The sequence below is a fragment of the Acromyrmex echinatior genome, chromosome 13 (genome assembly GCF_024713525.1).
Source record: "Acromyrmex echinatior isolate Ae372 chromosome 13, ASM2471352v2, whole genome shotgun sequence".
In the NCBI taxonomy this organism is placed as follows: domain Eukaryota; kingdom Metazoa; phylum Arthropoda; class Insecta; order Hymenoptera; family Formicidae; genus Acromyrmex; species Acromyrmex echinatior.
The window spans coordinates 12269373-12283847 of record NC_141864.1 but is presented as its reverse complement, the minus strand read 5'-3'; the positions used below and the strand labels follow the sequence as shown (position 1 = coordinate 12283847).

Genomic DNA, 14475 nt, shown 5'->3' with positions numbered 1-14475 from the left:
GAATTCATTTTATCGTATGTTGAAAGAAACAAACAAATGTTCCTCGATCCCTTTCGCATTTTACTCGATTTATCTCACTTTCTACGCAAATGAAAAGGAAAACAGAATGATGTTTTAATGATAAGAAAATCCTGTAGGCATTTAAAAGATTTCGGATGCAGTGGGTGAGACCAGACATCGCTCGGAATCCCACTCGATCTGCTTCATCAGAAGTCCCTGGAAAAGAAAAATAAATGCATCTTGAGGAATATTGAAACTCTTCCTAACGTCCATCAACAATGCATAATTCAATCTTAAAAAGAATCCAAAGTTTTATTTTGGATTAAAATGTATCGATCCAGTAAAAAATTTTTTATATAAAAACATAATTTATAGACGTATACACATATTTATACATTAAATACGTTTTTCTTTTCTTATAATCTGTTTGTATATTGTTGCGGTCGTGCGATCGATTCGAAGTCGTCTCGCAGACGCTTTCACGCACTCTCAAACCGCAGAAATAAAGTGTAAAAGAAAGAATAAGAAATGTTTATTAATAAGGGGAAAGAAAATACAGAACATAGAACATAATACCATAAATAATAGCACAGCGAACGATAAATAATGGAGAAACACGTCTATGGCAATAACTCATATCCAAATCTGAAGATCTTATTAAAAACTTGAACGGCTAATCGTTTTGGCAACGCGCTTTTTAACACGTGTCAGCAAGATGCCGGCATGATAATATGTATGTTGTGATTGTTCTCACGAACAACAGTACAACTTCGCCGCGTACTCTAATCGATTTTCCAGTAAAGATTTACAATATTCCTGTTATGTACAGCAGACTCCCACGACTCTTTTCTTTCGTGGAGATCTGGAGTTCGTTGAAATATAGAGACAGCTGCGAGTAATGAACAAATTGAGCCGTTACAGCCTAGAAAGGATTAAAAATTTTCTTTTCTTACGTTAAAAACTAAAGCGAAGAATCCAGTATCTCCTCGTAAATGTCGATAAACTAAAAATTTGTGCACGTACGCGAGCGGCAGGACCAAAAGAACATCGAATCTGTGCCCTTCGGACATCGCAGCTAAAATAATAATAAATATGTTATGTGAGAGTGTAAGACCGGCGCCAAGATACTTTTTAACGGTCAAGTCGCGGACGATTTTCACGAGTCTATGATCATAAAATTTAAGAAGTGATACGCGACGTTCAAGGAGAGGATTTGGTGGTCCCGTGCAGACGCTGTACATGCTTTCTTGACTGTACTGTACGTGCGATTTCTCATAAATTCTAAGGATGACACTTTCCCACACTACAGATTCCGGTCAACACTCTTTTCTCCCCCAAAACGTATTCCGAACTTTAACCAGAAAGTGAGGAAAGAGTCTTACCACTACTTATAAAATCTATTCCACCAATCCGAATTCGACTAATCAACTTTTAAAACTTTCTTTTCTAAGAATACCCCTATGAAACGGCGATTTCGTAAGACTCTGCGCATTCCTAGGCACTTCTCGATCATCATTCTTTGATTGTCTCTAGCAAGTTCTCGAGCCCTTGGGCTTTTTCACTTCGGACTCATTCCAATCTAGTTTTTGTAACTTTCGAGTCAGTGTTTATGTACGAAGTCCAGCTCCAACATCTCCGAGCCACATCATCTTCCGAGCCAGACATGAACTCTATCACTGAGAACTACATCCAAAGTGCCACTCATCATTTCTATCACCAGTAAGCCACATATTCTCTCTCTCTCTCTCTCTTTCTCTCTCTCTCTTTCTCTTCCCTCTTTGGGATTAATCATTAAATAATATTTTAGACCTTTTTGATTCTATAGTAATACTCCCTTCTACCTCTCCATCTCTCTATACTATTTATTCACGGAAATCCATGCTTTTCCTAATGTATCCACACACACACACACACACACACACACACACACACACACACACACACACACACACACACCCGCGCTCGCCGCGTTCAATCAGAAACATCAAATTAATTACAAATGCGATTTCCACCCCATCCCTCCACCTCTATTCCCTCTTAGAAGCGCACGACTTCCACACGAAGCGACTTTCTTAGTCCTGTTGGAGATCAATCAGGGTCATGATTTTAGTGACGAGAAAGGGCGCATCGTCACAATCGTATTCCTATTTTCAAACAATATGTTTTGTGCAAACACTTCAAGAGGCGCATTAAATGTTCTATCTTTCTGCTCTTCTTTTTGTATTCATATGGAGCTTCTATTTTTCAAAGAAGTCGTCACGCGAGTGGATAACTCCATCCTCAGAGAATTTATCCTTACTAAATTCCAGGAATTTCTACACACTATTCCTCGAAAGTCGGTGGTAATTTAGTCGGATGGCCGTAAGATTGACTCAGACCGCTTATGAGGAGCTGGCATTTATTTACCTACACTGCAGTTGAATCTATTACAATGCCTTCCGATGGGTACTTCGGTTTTTACAGCAAAAGCTTAGGCATAGTTAGTAACCGTAAAAACTGTTTGCGAGGAAAAATATCGCAGAGTTGTCATCTTTATCGATTCCAAAAGCGTCTTGGAAGCCATTGTGTCGCACAAGACAAACAACAGTAATTACTTGGGGTACGCCCTTAAGAATCAATTGTATCTAGTCGCCTCTTCAGGCACACAAATAGACCTTGTCTAGATCTCCTTACACAAGGATATCCATGGAAAGGCTGAACTTGCCAAATCCAGAATCAGAAATGAAATTCTAATGAACATTAAGTTATCTTTTACGAATACGCTCTCGAAGCCTAAATCTATCAAATAGTTATAGCATCATCTCAACGGCAAATTCCTGCAAAAAGGTTTATACGAGCAACATTTTCATGAGGTATATATATCTTTTCAGCTCAGCGACGAGACAGCGAGAGGGCAAGGAGTGGGAGACTGGACAAAAAATGGCGAACGAGAATACCTATATATCTGGTGCTTTAGTAATACTAACGTAAAATTACGCCGTCACTCATATTTTAATTCTCGCTACTCGCCACATGGGGCGGCTATCTCGATCCTGGCTGTATCGATTCGTGATAGGAGTCGGAGCATTCTCTATCGAAGAAGATTCTCGATATGCTATCATGCAGAAGATCTCTAGATACGCGATTACGAGGTTTCACTCACGATACACGACCACAGAAAGTCTTTATAGATTCGCGGCCATACAGAAGGTAATTTACGTTAAAGTGTGCTTGAGTTTAAGCATCTAGGCATTGTGAATATCACTCAGGGCAACAGTTTAGATTTGTGAATCCGACTCAGGGCAATAATTCCTAGACGTATGTCGTGATTTTGGACGACAGACATTCTGACATTTTATTTTTATTTAATTATTACACACTTCCGATAATGTGTACGCGGCGAAAGTATTTTACAAAGTATTGACTGTTTGTAAAAAGAATCATGAAAATAAACTGTATACGAAATCATAGATTTTAAAACATTTACACTGACCACATGCCAGTAAAAATCTTATTTTACTGGAATTGATAACTGATTTGAATTACTGACCGCCGATCCGTTCTATCACATAAGAAGAACTATGAGCGATATGTAAACTGCGTAAGACAAGAATTAATGTATTTAGAGATTATTATATATTAATTTATTGTTTATATCGAAATTGTATTCAGTAGTTCAACGTTTTGGTAATTATTGCAAAAAGGTTAAACCTTGCCCATGATCTTGATATTGACATATGTTGTTATGACTCTGAGTAATCTCCAACATTCTATGTAGTTTACTACATCAAAACAGATTATACTTATATATTTTCAAATAACATTTTATTGATGTCATCGATAATCTGCATTATCGATAAATCTTGATTCGTTTATCGATAATTATCAATATTGTCATCATTAAGCACAAACTCTAAAATACTGAGTATACTTAAGTTAAAAAGCGATTATATTTGTTTAACACCAGATTAAATACTTTAATTCATAATTTTGAAAAAAAAATCTGACTCTTTCATACCCACTCTCCCTTATATTAAAAAAGTAATTACTTAAAAAGTCATTATTTTTAATATAACTGTGTGTAATTTTTAAATTATACGAAGTAATATAATAGTTATTACAAAATATTTCACTGTATATATTTAATTTCTACATCGGTAAAAAATTTTTAAAATAAAAACATATATAAAAATACGAGTACGAGTTAAAGTTATTAAGTTACAAGTTTACTAAATTTTTAGAAAAACATAATAAAACACATTTTTTTTATCGATTCATTTTTATTTCTCAACATAGTCTCCTTTTAGCTCGATATACTTAATCCAACGATTCTCCAACTTTTTCAAATCGCCCGAATAATATGATTTGTTCAACCCTTCAAAATAAGCCTCTGTTTCGGCGATGAGCTGCTCTCTGGTGATGAATTTCTTTTCTCCGAACCATTTCTTTAGGTTTGGAAACAGGAAATAATCGCAGGGAACTAAATCTGGCGAATATGCTGGATGGAGAAGCAATTCGTAGCGAAATTCGTTGAATTTGGCCATCGGTACCGGGCACGTGTGAACCCGTGCATTATCTTGATGGAAGAATACTTTCTTCTTCGCGAAATGGGGACGTTTTTTCTTTAAAATGTTGTTGAAACGGTCTAATAAGACTGCGTAATCTCCATTGATCATTTGCTTTGACGGAAGGTAATCGATATGAATTATATCGCGTCCCAAAAAACTGTGGCCATCACCTTTCCGACCGACTTCACGGTCTTCGCCTTCTTCGGAACTAGTTCACTCGGTGAAGTCCATTGTTTTGACTGTTCCTTCGTCGCGAGTGTGAAGTAATGGATTCATATTTCGTCCACAGTAATGAATCGATGCAGAAATTCATCTGATTACGTTGAAACATCTTCAAATATTGTTTTGAAATCGTCACATGATCGCGCTTATGGTCCACAGTGAGCAAACGCGGCACCCATCTTGCCGATAGCTTTTTCGTACCCAATTGTTCGTACAAAATTGAAATCACTGTATCATGTGATATGCCTGTGGCCTTAACAAGCTCGCGCACTTTCACTCGTCAAAATCGTGGATTTTATCAATGATTTTTGGCGTAGCAGCCTCAATTGGACATCCCGAACGAGGTGGATGTCCAATTACATTACATATGGATGTACGATCATGTTTAAATTCATTCACCCAATTGTATACAGTCGCAAATGCTGGTGCAGATGTGCTATGAATGAGATGTGCTATTATCCAACTCGGCTTTGATTTCTTTCGGCATTAAATCTTTTATATGTTTGATCACTACACAAAACTCATTTTTTTTCATTTTGCAAAAAATACAAAGGTTCTTCGCTTTAATCGTCTACAAAAATGAATCCACGCGATGAATTCCGTTCAAAATTTGACAATCAGCTGAAAGATGCTACTTGTCAAAAAGTAATATGACATGACATTGCGAGTGCCCTCTGACAGATTTTCTAAGAACTTATTGACTTGCCCTCGTATATATAATGTACAATATCTACATATATTTGTTCCTTCTCTTAAAATAATTTCTTAAAATCCCCTTTCTTATAGAAAGAATAATAAAAAATAGGATTAAAAAATAATTAGAAGCATGACTGTTTTTTTATAAAGGTAAAATTTGAAGAAATGAGAAAAAACTGCTGCACTCAGTTAAAGAAAAAGCGGTACAGCACAAAAGTTTACGGAAAAATTTACGAAACTCAAATGATTCGTAACTCAGTAAATGATTGTGATACAAAGATGTTCGAAAATGAAGCTTGAAGTCTGTGCTTGGAGAAACTTCTAATTGAGTGGCATCAATAATTTTTCAATCGCCGATAGCGTAAGGACCTGTAAAATTGACAAGTAGAACCTCTTGTTTCCGAAATAGCACGTAATTAAACATTTGACACAGCTTAATAGGATAAAAAGGGCGTGAAATTTTAAAATCTCGCCTTTAAAATGCGCTTTTGCGGAACTCGATCCAATAATTTTTCGCCAAGTTATGACAATTTGAAAAAAAAAGATAGTTTTTTTATACGAAATAATGATAAATTGTGAATTGTAATGCTGCCATTCAGTTCAAATCATTGAACACACACGCACACTCAATATCTTAGAATTGCTATGATTTGAACTCATAATGGCATTACAATTCACAATTCATCATTATTTCATATAAAAAGAACTGTCTTTTTTTCAAATTGTCATAACTTGGCGAAAAATTATCGTATCAAGTTCCGCAAAAGCGCATTTTGAAGAGAAGATTTTGGCGCTCTTTTTATCCCATTAAGCTGCGTCAACTGCTTTACTCCGTGCAATTCTAAAAACAGGAATTCTACTTGTCAATTTTGCAAGTTTTTACTTTATCATCGGCCATTGAAAAATTATTGATGCCACTATCAAATCGTTATTAGAAATTTCTCAAAGTACAGACTTCAAGTTTTATTTTCATTTTTTGAACACCTCTGTAATCATAATTATTTTTGTGAGTTAAGAGCATTTGAAATTTCGTAAATTTTTCCAGATTTCTGCTGTATCGCTTTTTTTTACTTATAAAAATATATTACTATATATAAAATTATATACATATATAATTACATAGAACATTATATAATTCAATCGTAAATTTTCTTTTTGTAAAGAAAACAATGCAAAAGTTTTTCAAATTAATATTCAAATTAATATTCAATTACTCTTCTTACTACTTTTCCAATACATTGTGACGTGACAATTTGTCTGTCATTATTGGCGGTATTTTCGCTGGGTATTTTTAGCTCGATGGGCTACCTCACATGCGGACATGCGCTAATTATTCTATTTATTATAATTTACTTTTCTAATTTAGTTTCCAGAGTTTTGTTGCATTAACGGATCATGATCGGTAGTTGCGATATTTGTTTTTGTATTTTCGTTGTCTCATCCAATATTAGGCACAGGAAGATTTAAAGGAAATTCACTATTACGTTGAAAAACCACCTCATCTGAGAGCTCGATATACGCAGGTCATATTATTTTGTATAAATTAATAAATAAAAAAGAGCTACGAACCAAGCTAAATGTTTAATACCACACATTAATCTCACATTATACATATAAAAACAAACGATTTAACCTCTATTGGGTCATTCTCAATGTTTAAATTAAAACGTTGGTAATTATTGTGAAAAGATTAAATTTCGCTGACAACTTTGACCTTAACATATATTATCAAAATCATAACATGAGAAACCTTCAAAGGTTTTAGCCGTCACTTGTTATTCATTAAAAAGTTATTAACAAAAAAAGTTCATCAATAAAATCTAACATTTGGGAAACAAATTCCCCGCTTTAACAACGCATAAAAACGCAACAATTATATAAGAAATTATATAAGAAAATATTTTGCGCTATTAAAGAAATTTGTTTCATCGGAGCACAGTTGTTGTATCCAAAAGTTAAGTTTTATTGTAAAGAATTGATGAATTTTTTGTTAATAACTTTTTAACAAATAACAACCGCCGGCTAAAACATTATTTTTTTATTACCCACGCAGCACGCGTGACAGTTTGATGACTGATAGTTTTTTTTAATCAACTTGAAGTCGATTTTAGTATTTTACATCTTTTAGTATATTATATCCTTTATATATATATATATATATATATATATATATATATATGTATTTTATTATTATTCATAATAAAATCCAAATGTGCTACATATATATATATATATATATATATATATATATATATATATTTCAGAGGATGTAAAATACTAAAAAATAATTACAAGATGGCTTTTTTCAGATCATTCGCAAAACGAAAAGATATTATGTTTATTAAAGACAGATTTGAAAAACAGTATATAATTTAATAAAAATATCTTACATTGTCTTTAATAATTTTGATTGTTTTTTTTTCAAAAAGATGTTCGTGAAAATATTTTTTTGCCTAACTGTAAATAATATTTTTGTTATAATATTTATAATATTTTGCTAATAAATTGTGATATCTCTCTCTCTCTCTCTCTCTCTTTCTCTCTCTGTGTGAAGTTGGCGAAGTATCGAGCAATTGAGCATGAAGGAAATAGATGATGCGACAACATTAAAAAGATTCAATTAACTTTTACAGTTAAGCATTTAACTAGAATAATTACAACAGCAGATTTGATATTCAGCAATATATATCCATGTTTCATCGATTGAAGAACTTTCAATTTCTTTTAATATTGTTACGATTATAGATGACATGATAAATATATTAATACTCGAAGGAAATCTAATATTAAGTTGGGATGAGATACTTAAATTAGGTTCTAAACTTAGGTAAATAACATTACAAAAATTCAGTTGTCCTCTCCTTTTCTTTTAATTATTTAATTTCTTAATTTTTTAAAAAACATAATAAGTTTATATAATAATTAAGAGAAACCTTTTTTATAACTTGATTTCTTGTAAAATGAAACAAAAATGTATAAAAAAGATGCCAAGCGGTCGCGTTTGTATGTGCACTACTTGAAGAAAAAAAATGATTTTCTATTCCACACACAAACCCACTATTACACACAAACCCATTTATTCCAAACTATCAAAATAATAATAATTTAAAGAAAAAATATGTGAAATTTTTAAATTGCGCCAATTATAAATAAAAAATACATTTTGAAACATCGTTGAAACACTAATGTTGTATAATTACTTTTAAGCAAAACTCAAGTGGTCCTAGTTTTTCTTCTTAAAAATAACAATCATTTTTAATTTCTTTTAGCTAATAAAATCAAAATGATAATATTTCTATTTTTTAATTAAATAAAAATGAAACTCAAGTACATCTCTAACTCATTTATCTGTAAGATCTATTTGACAGAAAAATATCAAATTATGAAGAAGAAACTCAACATTTTTAAAAAACAAGTAAAATTAAAGGAGCTTCGAGCCAATGTCAATTATGTAAATATATAGTCATTAAACAGACATTTCCACCTGCAACAAGATCATTTTCAATGTAGATTATTAATAAATTTGACAAAAATCATTCGCAAATTTGTAAAGCTGAGATATTATTATCGCAATTATCTCCTGATTGATATGTGTATTAATACGAATGCCGCAGTTAAGGTCTCTTCTCTTTTGTGATAATTTTTGTTGAATCTTTGAAAAAAATATCCTGGCGCCGCCAGATCCCATTAGAGCTTAACTATGTCTAATTGTAAAAGAGTATGTACTTCCTGTATAATGTTAACATCGCTGATATTGATGAGCCATTTTTCATATGACTCATTTAAATGTGATTCATGATATGACTGGAGTAATATCATTCATTTTGATTGGAATAATATCAAAATTCTTGACAATGAACTTTCATGTAATAAAAGATTAATTTTAGAAATGATACATATAGTACATAAAAAAACAGCACCATGGTTTAAACAAACAAAATTCTCAACATGCGAGGATTATGCACGTGTGTGTAAGATATTAATCTTAAACATCATTTTTATTAATCATAAAATATTTTACTAATCGAAAATTAATCAATCTATACAAAAATTATAACACTAGCATACTATAATTAGTTTCATATTATAATTTTTTAAAAATTAATAGATATCTCCATATCACTACGCTGCAGCACATAACAACATTTAATAGCAGGACATAGATCTGTGCCTTAAGCATGCGTAGCGAGCATCAACTGCGCTATTGGTTTCGATATTCAGAAGAGAGGAGGCTTTAACTGCGACCTTGGCATTCATATTAATATATATATCAATCATGTATATGTGATAATTGTGATAATAATATCTCAGCTTTTTAAATTTGCGAATTATTTGTCAAATTTATTAATTATCTACATTGAAAATGACTTCGTCGTAGGTGGAAATGTCTGTTAAATAACTATATTTACATAATTGACATTGGAAGGTAACTCCTTTAAGAGATTACATCACTTTGGAGGCTAAAAAAATAGAATTTTTTGCCTTAAATGATAGTTTATAGTCTTAAAAATAAGATTCTGAGTTAAAATTAATAATTGATATTTTTAAATCAAATTTCGAGCTAATTTAGTGAAGCGTATCTGTAGTATTGACGAGCGGCAACAATTCGAAGCAAAGGAATACCTAAATTTATAAGATAAATAGAAAATCATTCAGAACGAGCAAAAAAGAAGAAGATGAGGCAAACATTAATGTAGAAGATATTTTCAATTAAACACACGAAATATCACAAAACAATTTTAAACGCATTTTTCTTGAAACTACATTTTCAAATTGGCGTTGCGCGGATCTCAAAAACTGTTCATCCGATTTATCTGAAATTTGCACAGATTCTTCTTTTTTGTATAATCTAAAGAAATACGTATGGATTTTACATTAAAAATTTTTTTATAACTTTTTTTGACGAAATTTTTTGGCTGAAAATGGGATTTTTTTCAAATGTTTGTCATTTTCATAAAAATCATTACTTCGAAATATCCGTACGTATTTCTTCAATATCTATTATGTAAAAAATAAAAATTTTTGGTTTTTTGTTTCAGGTTCTGAGAGTCAGAGCCCCACTCAATAAACAGGCTGTGTGCAATTTCAGAACATTTACATAGCATAGGATATGTAAATGTTACAGAAGCATAACGAACTAAAAACGTAGCAGGTGTATCATTGACGTAAAGTGACTATAACTGTTATGTATTGTAACCGTATTGTCACTATTTCGATGTATAGTTAACATAATATTTATGTAATTTGAATAAATTTTCATTCTCTGAAAACTTTGTAAATGTTACGTAATTGTGATAATGTTACGTTATTTATATATAAATATGTGTATATTCCTGTCCTTTTCCGACTTTGTTACGCGAAATATAATTAAAACACATTTTGATTTGAAAATGACGTAACTATTGTAAAACAGTGGAACATCGTTCCGTAATGACTATGTAAATGTTACGGAACAGTGTTTATTGGGCACAATGCTAATTTAATAATCGCAGCAAAACAACATTCAGTACAACGATTCTAATATCACCATTTTGCATTAAAAAAAAGATAAAAAATATATAATTTTATAGCCAAAGACTTGTTCCATAAAAGCCTGAAAATAAATTTTTCATTATTTTCATTGTTTTCCTAAAAAAAATTCTCAAAGTTACTTATGATTTTTAGGCAGTCAAGCATAATCCTTATAATGATATAATCCTTATAATGATATAATCTTTAATTTTATTTGTTTAAAAAATAATATTTAGTCATTAACGTTAATCACCATTTTTTTATAAACAGGAAATTCAACCTTTTTCAAACAATATGGTTTTGAAAAAGTTATCAAGCTATTTGGAAGAACAGATACTTTTAAATTATATAAGCTTTAACACAAATAAAATTAAAATGTCATCCTTTAACTAACAGATATTATTTTTTTAAAGAAAATTAATAAATGTGTGAAAAATAGGAAACATAATATTTCTAGTCAAAAACAGTTATTGCAAAAGAAATAAAAATTTCCTTTATTATCACATGAAGTTTGAGCCCAGCCAGAGCACAACTTGCACTGATATCAATCTTCCTTACAGATAATCTATCGAACAGACATAGCAGTTATTGTCATTATGTTTTATTATTATTATGTTGTAACCAAATTTCGATATACAAATATATTTAATATACAAATATATTCCCTTCTTCCTTTCTTATTGCTTTTCAAGGATTTGTTTAGCCACATCTTTAGTGAAATTCAGAATGTTCATAATTACCAGTACATTTGTTTTATCCCTAAGACAAATCCTTTTACAAATTCCTTATTAACGCCACGCGATGATTGAAACCGAGTGAATGAAAATGTAGTGATCATCAGTATGATATATTTCAAAAAGTATTGATATATTAAAATTTCCTGAATTGTACCAAAAAAGTATAATTATACTGAAAAGAATATCCCTGAGTATGGAATAATGGAACCAGGCAAAGCGGCAATAAAAGAACTGACTTTTTCATTGCTCTCAATAGTTCTCTTTCATAACATTATGTGTAAAAAATCTAATCATAAAATACTGATAAACCAAAATAAACAAAAAAATTTGCAACTATGTTCTTATGTTGCATTCTTATGTAACATTCAATAAAAAAATACTTTTTTTAAAAGCTAATCGCAAATACATGAAAAAGACTTGAAAATTTAACTTAAGAAACTTATTTTTTATAACGATAATTTTGCATCTCTCATTACAGTGACGCCATAACGATGCCAAATGTTTATGGATGACGTAGTTTTAGTATATTATTATCAAATGAAAATATTTTAAAATTTTTGGCAATATTCAATTAGTTGAAATACGAAATGACTCTTTCTAAATATGTCTCTTTCATATCTATTCTCCCTTGACTGTGTATAAGGAATATAAATATGGCAATATGAAAGATTATATTATCTGCTTGTTACATACGCTTCTCAATGATGACAGTTTGGACAAAATTTCCTGTCCGCACCAGATATTAGAACTATCTTCATCCGTTTTTTTTGTGTGACTCATATCATTCCCTGACCGTGATTTCTCAGCATGATTCTCGATATTAATTTTCCCATTTTTGTCGATTCGCAAAGGCACAACGGAATTCAGACTGTCCATCGACAGATCGGCGTCATAATTCTCGGGTTTTGCCTTACGTCTTATAGTGCTTCGGCTCTTTGATTTTCCATTATTTGATTTCCGTCGGTCGGGGGACGGTGATCTAATAAAGATAAATTAATTTCATCTTATAATGATCAAGTAGCACGAAATCGTGCGTGATGCAATAATTGATTAAAAGAATTCCGTTCTAAAACTTATTTTGTCGCAAAAATATCGTTCCCTTCTCCCCTTACTTCAAAAATGATATAACTTATAAAAAATGTTATTTAATTTCAAGTTGTTATTTGCCATGAATGAGATTAAACATTACCCTATCAATTATCAAAAGTGAACAAATTTATAATATTGTATTACATATAATATACAAAAAATCGTCAAAATCGTTAAGATTCAACAAAGAGTGGTTTTTAAGGATTGTAAACACATTGTCAGGGCTCTAGTTTTTGATTGGAGACTCCAGTTTTGGGGATCAATCTCCGGTTGACGGGAAAAATCTCCGATAAATAATTTGAACTTTAGAACAAGACTAATGAGAGTCTAACGTTGAAGTAAAAGTGAAGAGTTAGGAGATGTAGATAATACTCAAGAGTTGGCGATTGTCTTCATTTATTATATCGAATGTTTAGGCTTACTTTGGAGTCATCTTCAGTGAAAAAGTAGAATATAATACCTCATTGAAAATAAGTCACTCGCAGATTGGCAGAAATGCAGTAATCAATACAGGTATATTACCATTATACAAATTATTACCATTTTATTGTTAGTTCAATAATTAAAAATCAGTAATAACGTGTGACTCACCTCAACGGTAAAACCAAAGACGGTCACAAACATTGATTCACAATTTTCATGAGATATAAATTAACACAAATCGTTCCTCGGATTAATATCGTGTCAGTTCATCTTGACATGTCGTTTGAAATTGAACGTTACAAAGTGATAAAGGGACTTATAAACAAACAATGACATTAAATAATAATAAGAGAGTCAACCGAGAACTATTTTAAATCTCAATATTGTTTTAACGTATCTAATAAGGAAGCATAAGATCATATCAATAGCAGTAACAAGAACTAATCAGTGATCACAAATCACTTGGTTTTAATCATGAATTTGGGAGAATGTCCAAATTCTTGATAAGGAAAGATTTCTCAATAAACGTTTAAATTCAGAAATGCTTCATACATGCAGAATGAACTTAATTTAAAAACAGACATAGAATGCTTGCATTATTCTTATGCTTCTTTATTAGACATGTTAAAATAATATTGAGATTTAAAATAGTTATCGGTTGACTCTCTTATTATTATTTATTGTTATTGCTTGTTTATAAGTCCCCTTATCACTTTGTAACGTTCAATTTCAAACGACACGTCAAGATGAACTGACACGATATTAATCCGAGGAACGATTTGTGTTAATTTATATCTCATGAAAATTGTGAATTAATTTTTTTATTGTGAATTTGTGACCGTCTTTGGTTTTCCCGTTGAGGTGAGTCACACAATTATTACTGATTTTTAATTATTGAATTAACAATAAAATGGTAATAATTTGTATAAGGGTAATATATTGATTACTGCATTTCTGCCAACCTGCGCGAGTGACTTATTTTCAACGAGATATTATATTCTACTTTTTCGCTGAAGATGACTCCAAAATGAGCCTAAACATTCGATATAATAAATGAAGACAACCGCCAACACTTGAGTATTATCTCCTAACTCTTCACTTTTACTTCAACGTTAGACTCTCATTAGTCTTGTTCTAAAGTTCGAATTATTGTTTTTAAGATTGAGAGTCCTTATTTATATTTTTATGTAATTGCTCTGATTTTTTGTTCGCGTACGATATTCACTAAATTCACTACCTAATCATGCTGC

The 14475-nt window shown here is 31.3% G+C and overlaps 1 protein-coding gene across 6 annotated transcripts in view; it reads right to left on the bottom strand.

Moving 5' to 3' along the window:
• The window catches only part of LOC105154987 (uncharacterized), a 50063-nt gene that overhangs the window by 180 nt on the left and 35408 nt on the right, over positions 1-14475 (bottom strand). For 3 of the 6 annotated variants that reach the window (XM_011070831.2, XM_011070832.2, XM_087412850.1), the window contains 2 exons: positions 12407-12692; positions 8-216 (listed from right to left, as the gene is read on the bottom strand). In XM_011070831.2, the coding sequence (XP_011069133.2) occupies positions 142-216; positions 12407-12692 (361 nt within the window). In that variant the 3' untranslated portion in view covers positions 8-141. Of the gene's footprint in view, positions 1-7; positions 217-12406; positions 12693-14475 lie in introns of those variants that run through there. The other 3 variants (XR_015547229.1, XR_015547228.1, XM_087412851.1) reach the window with 2 other exon arrangements.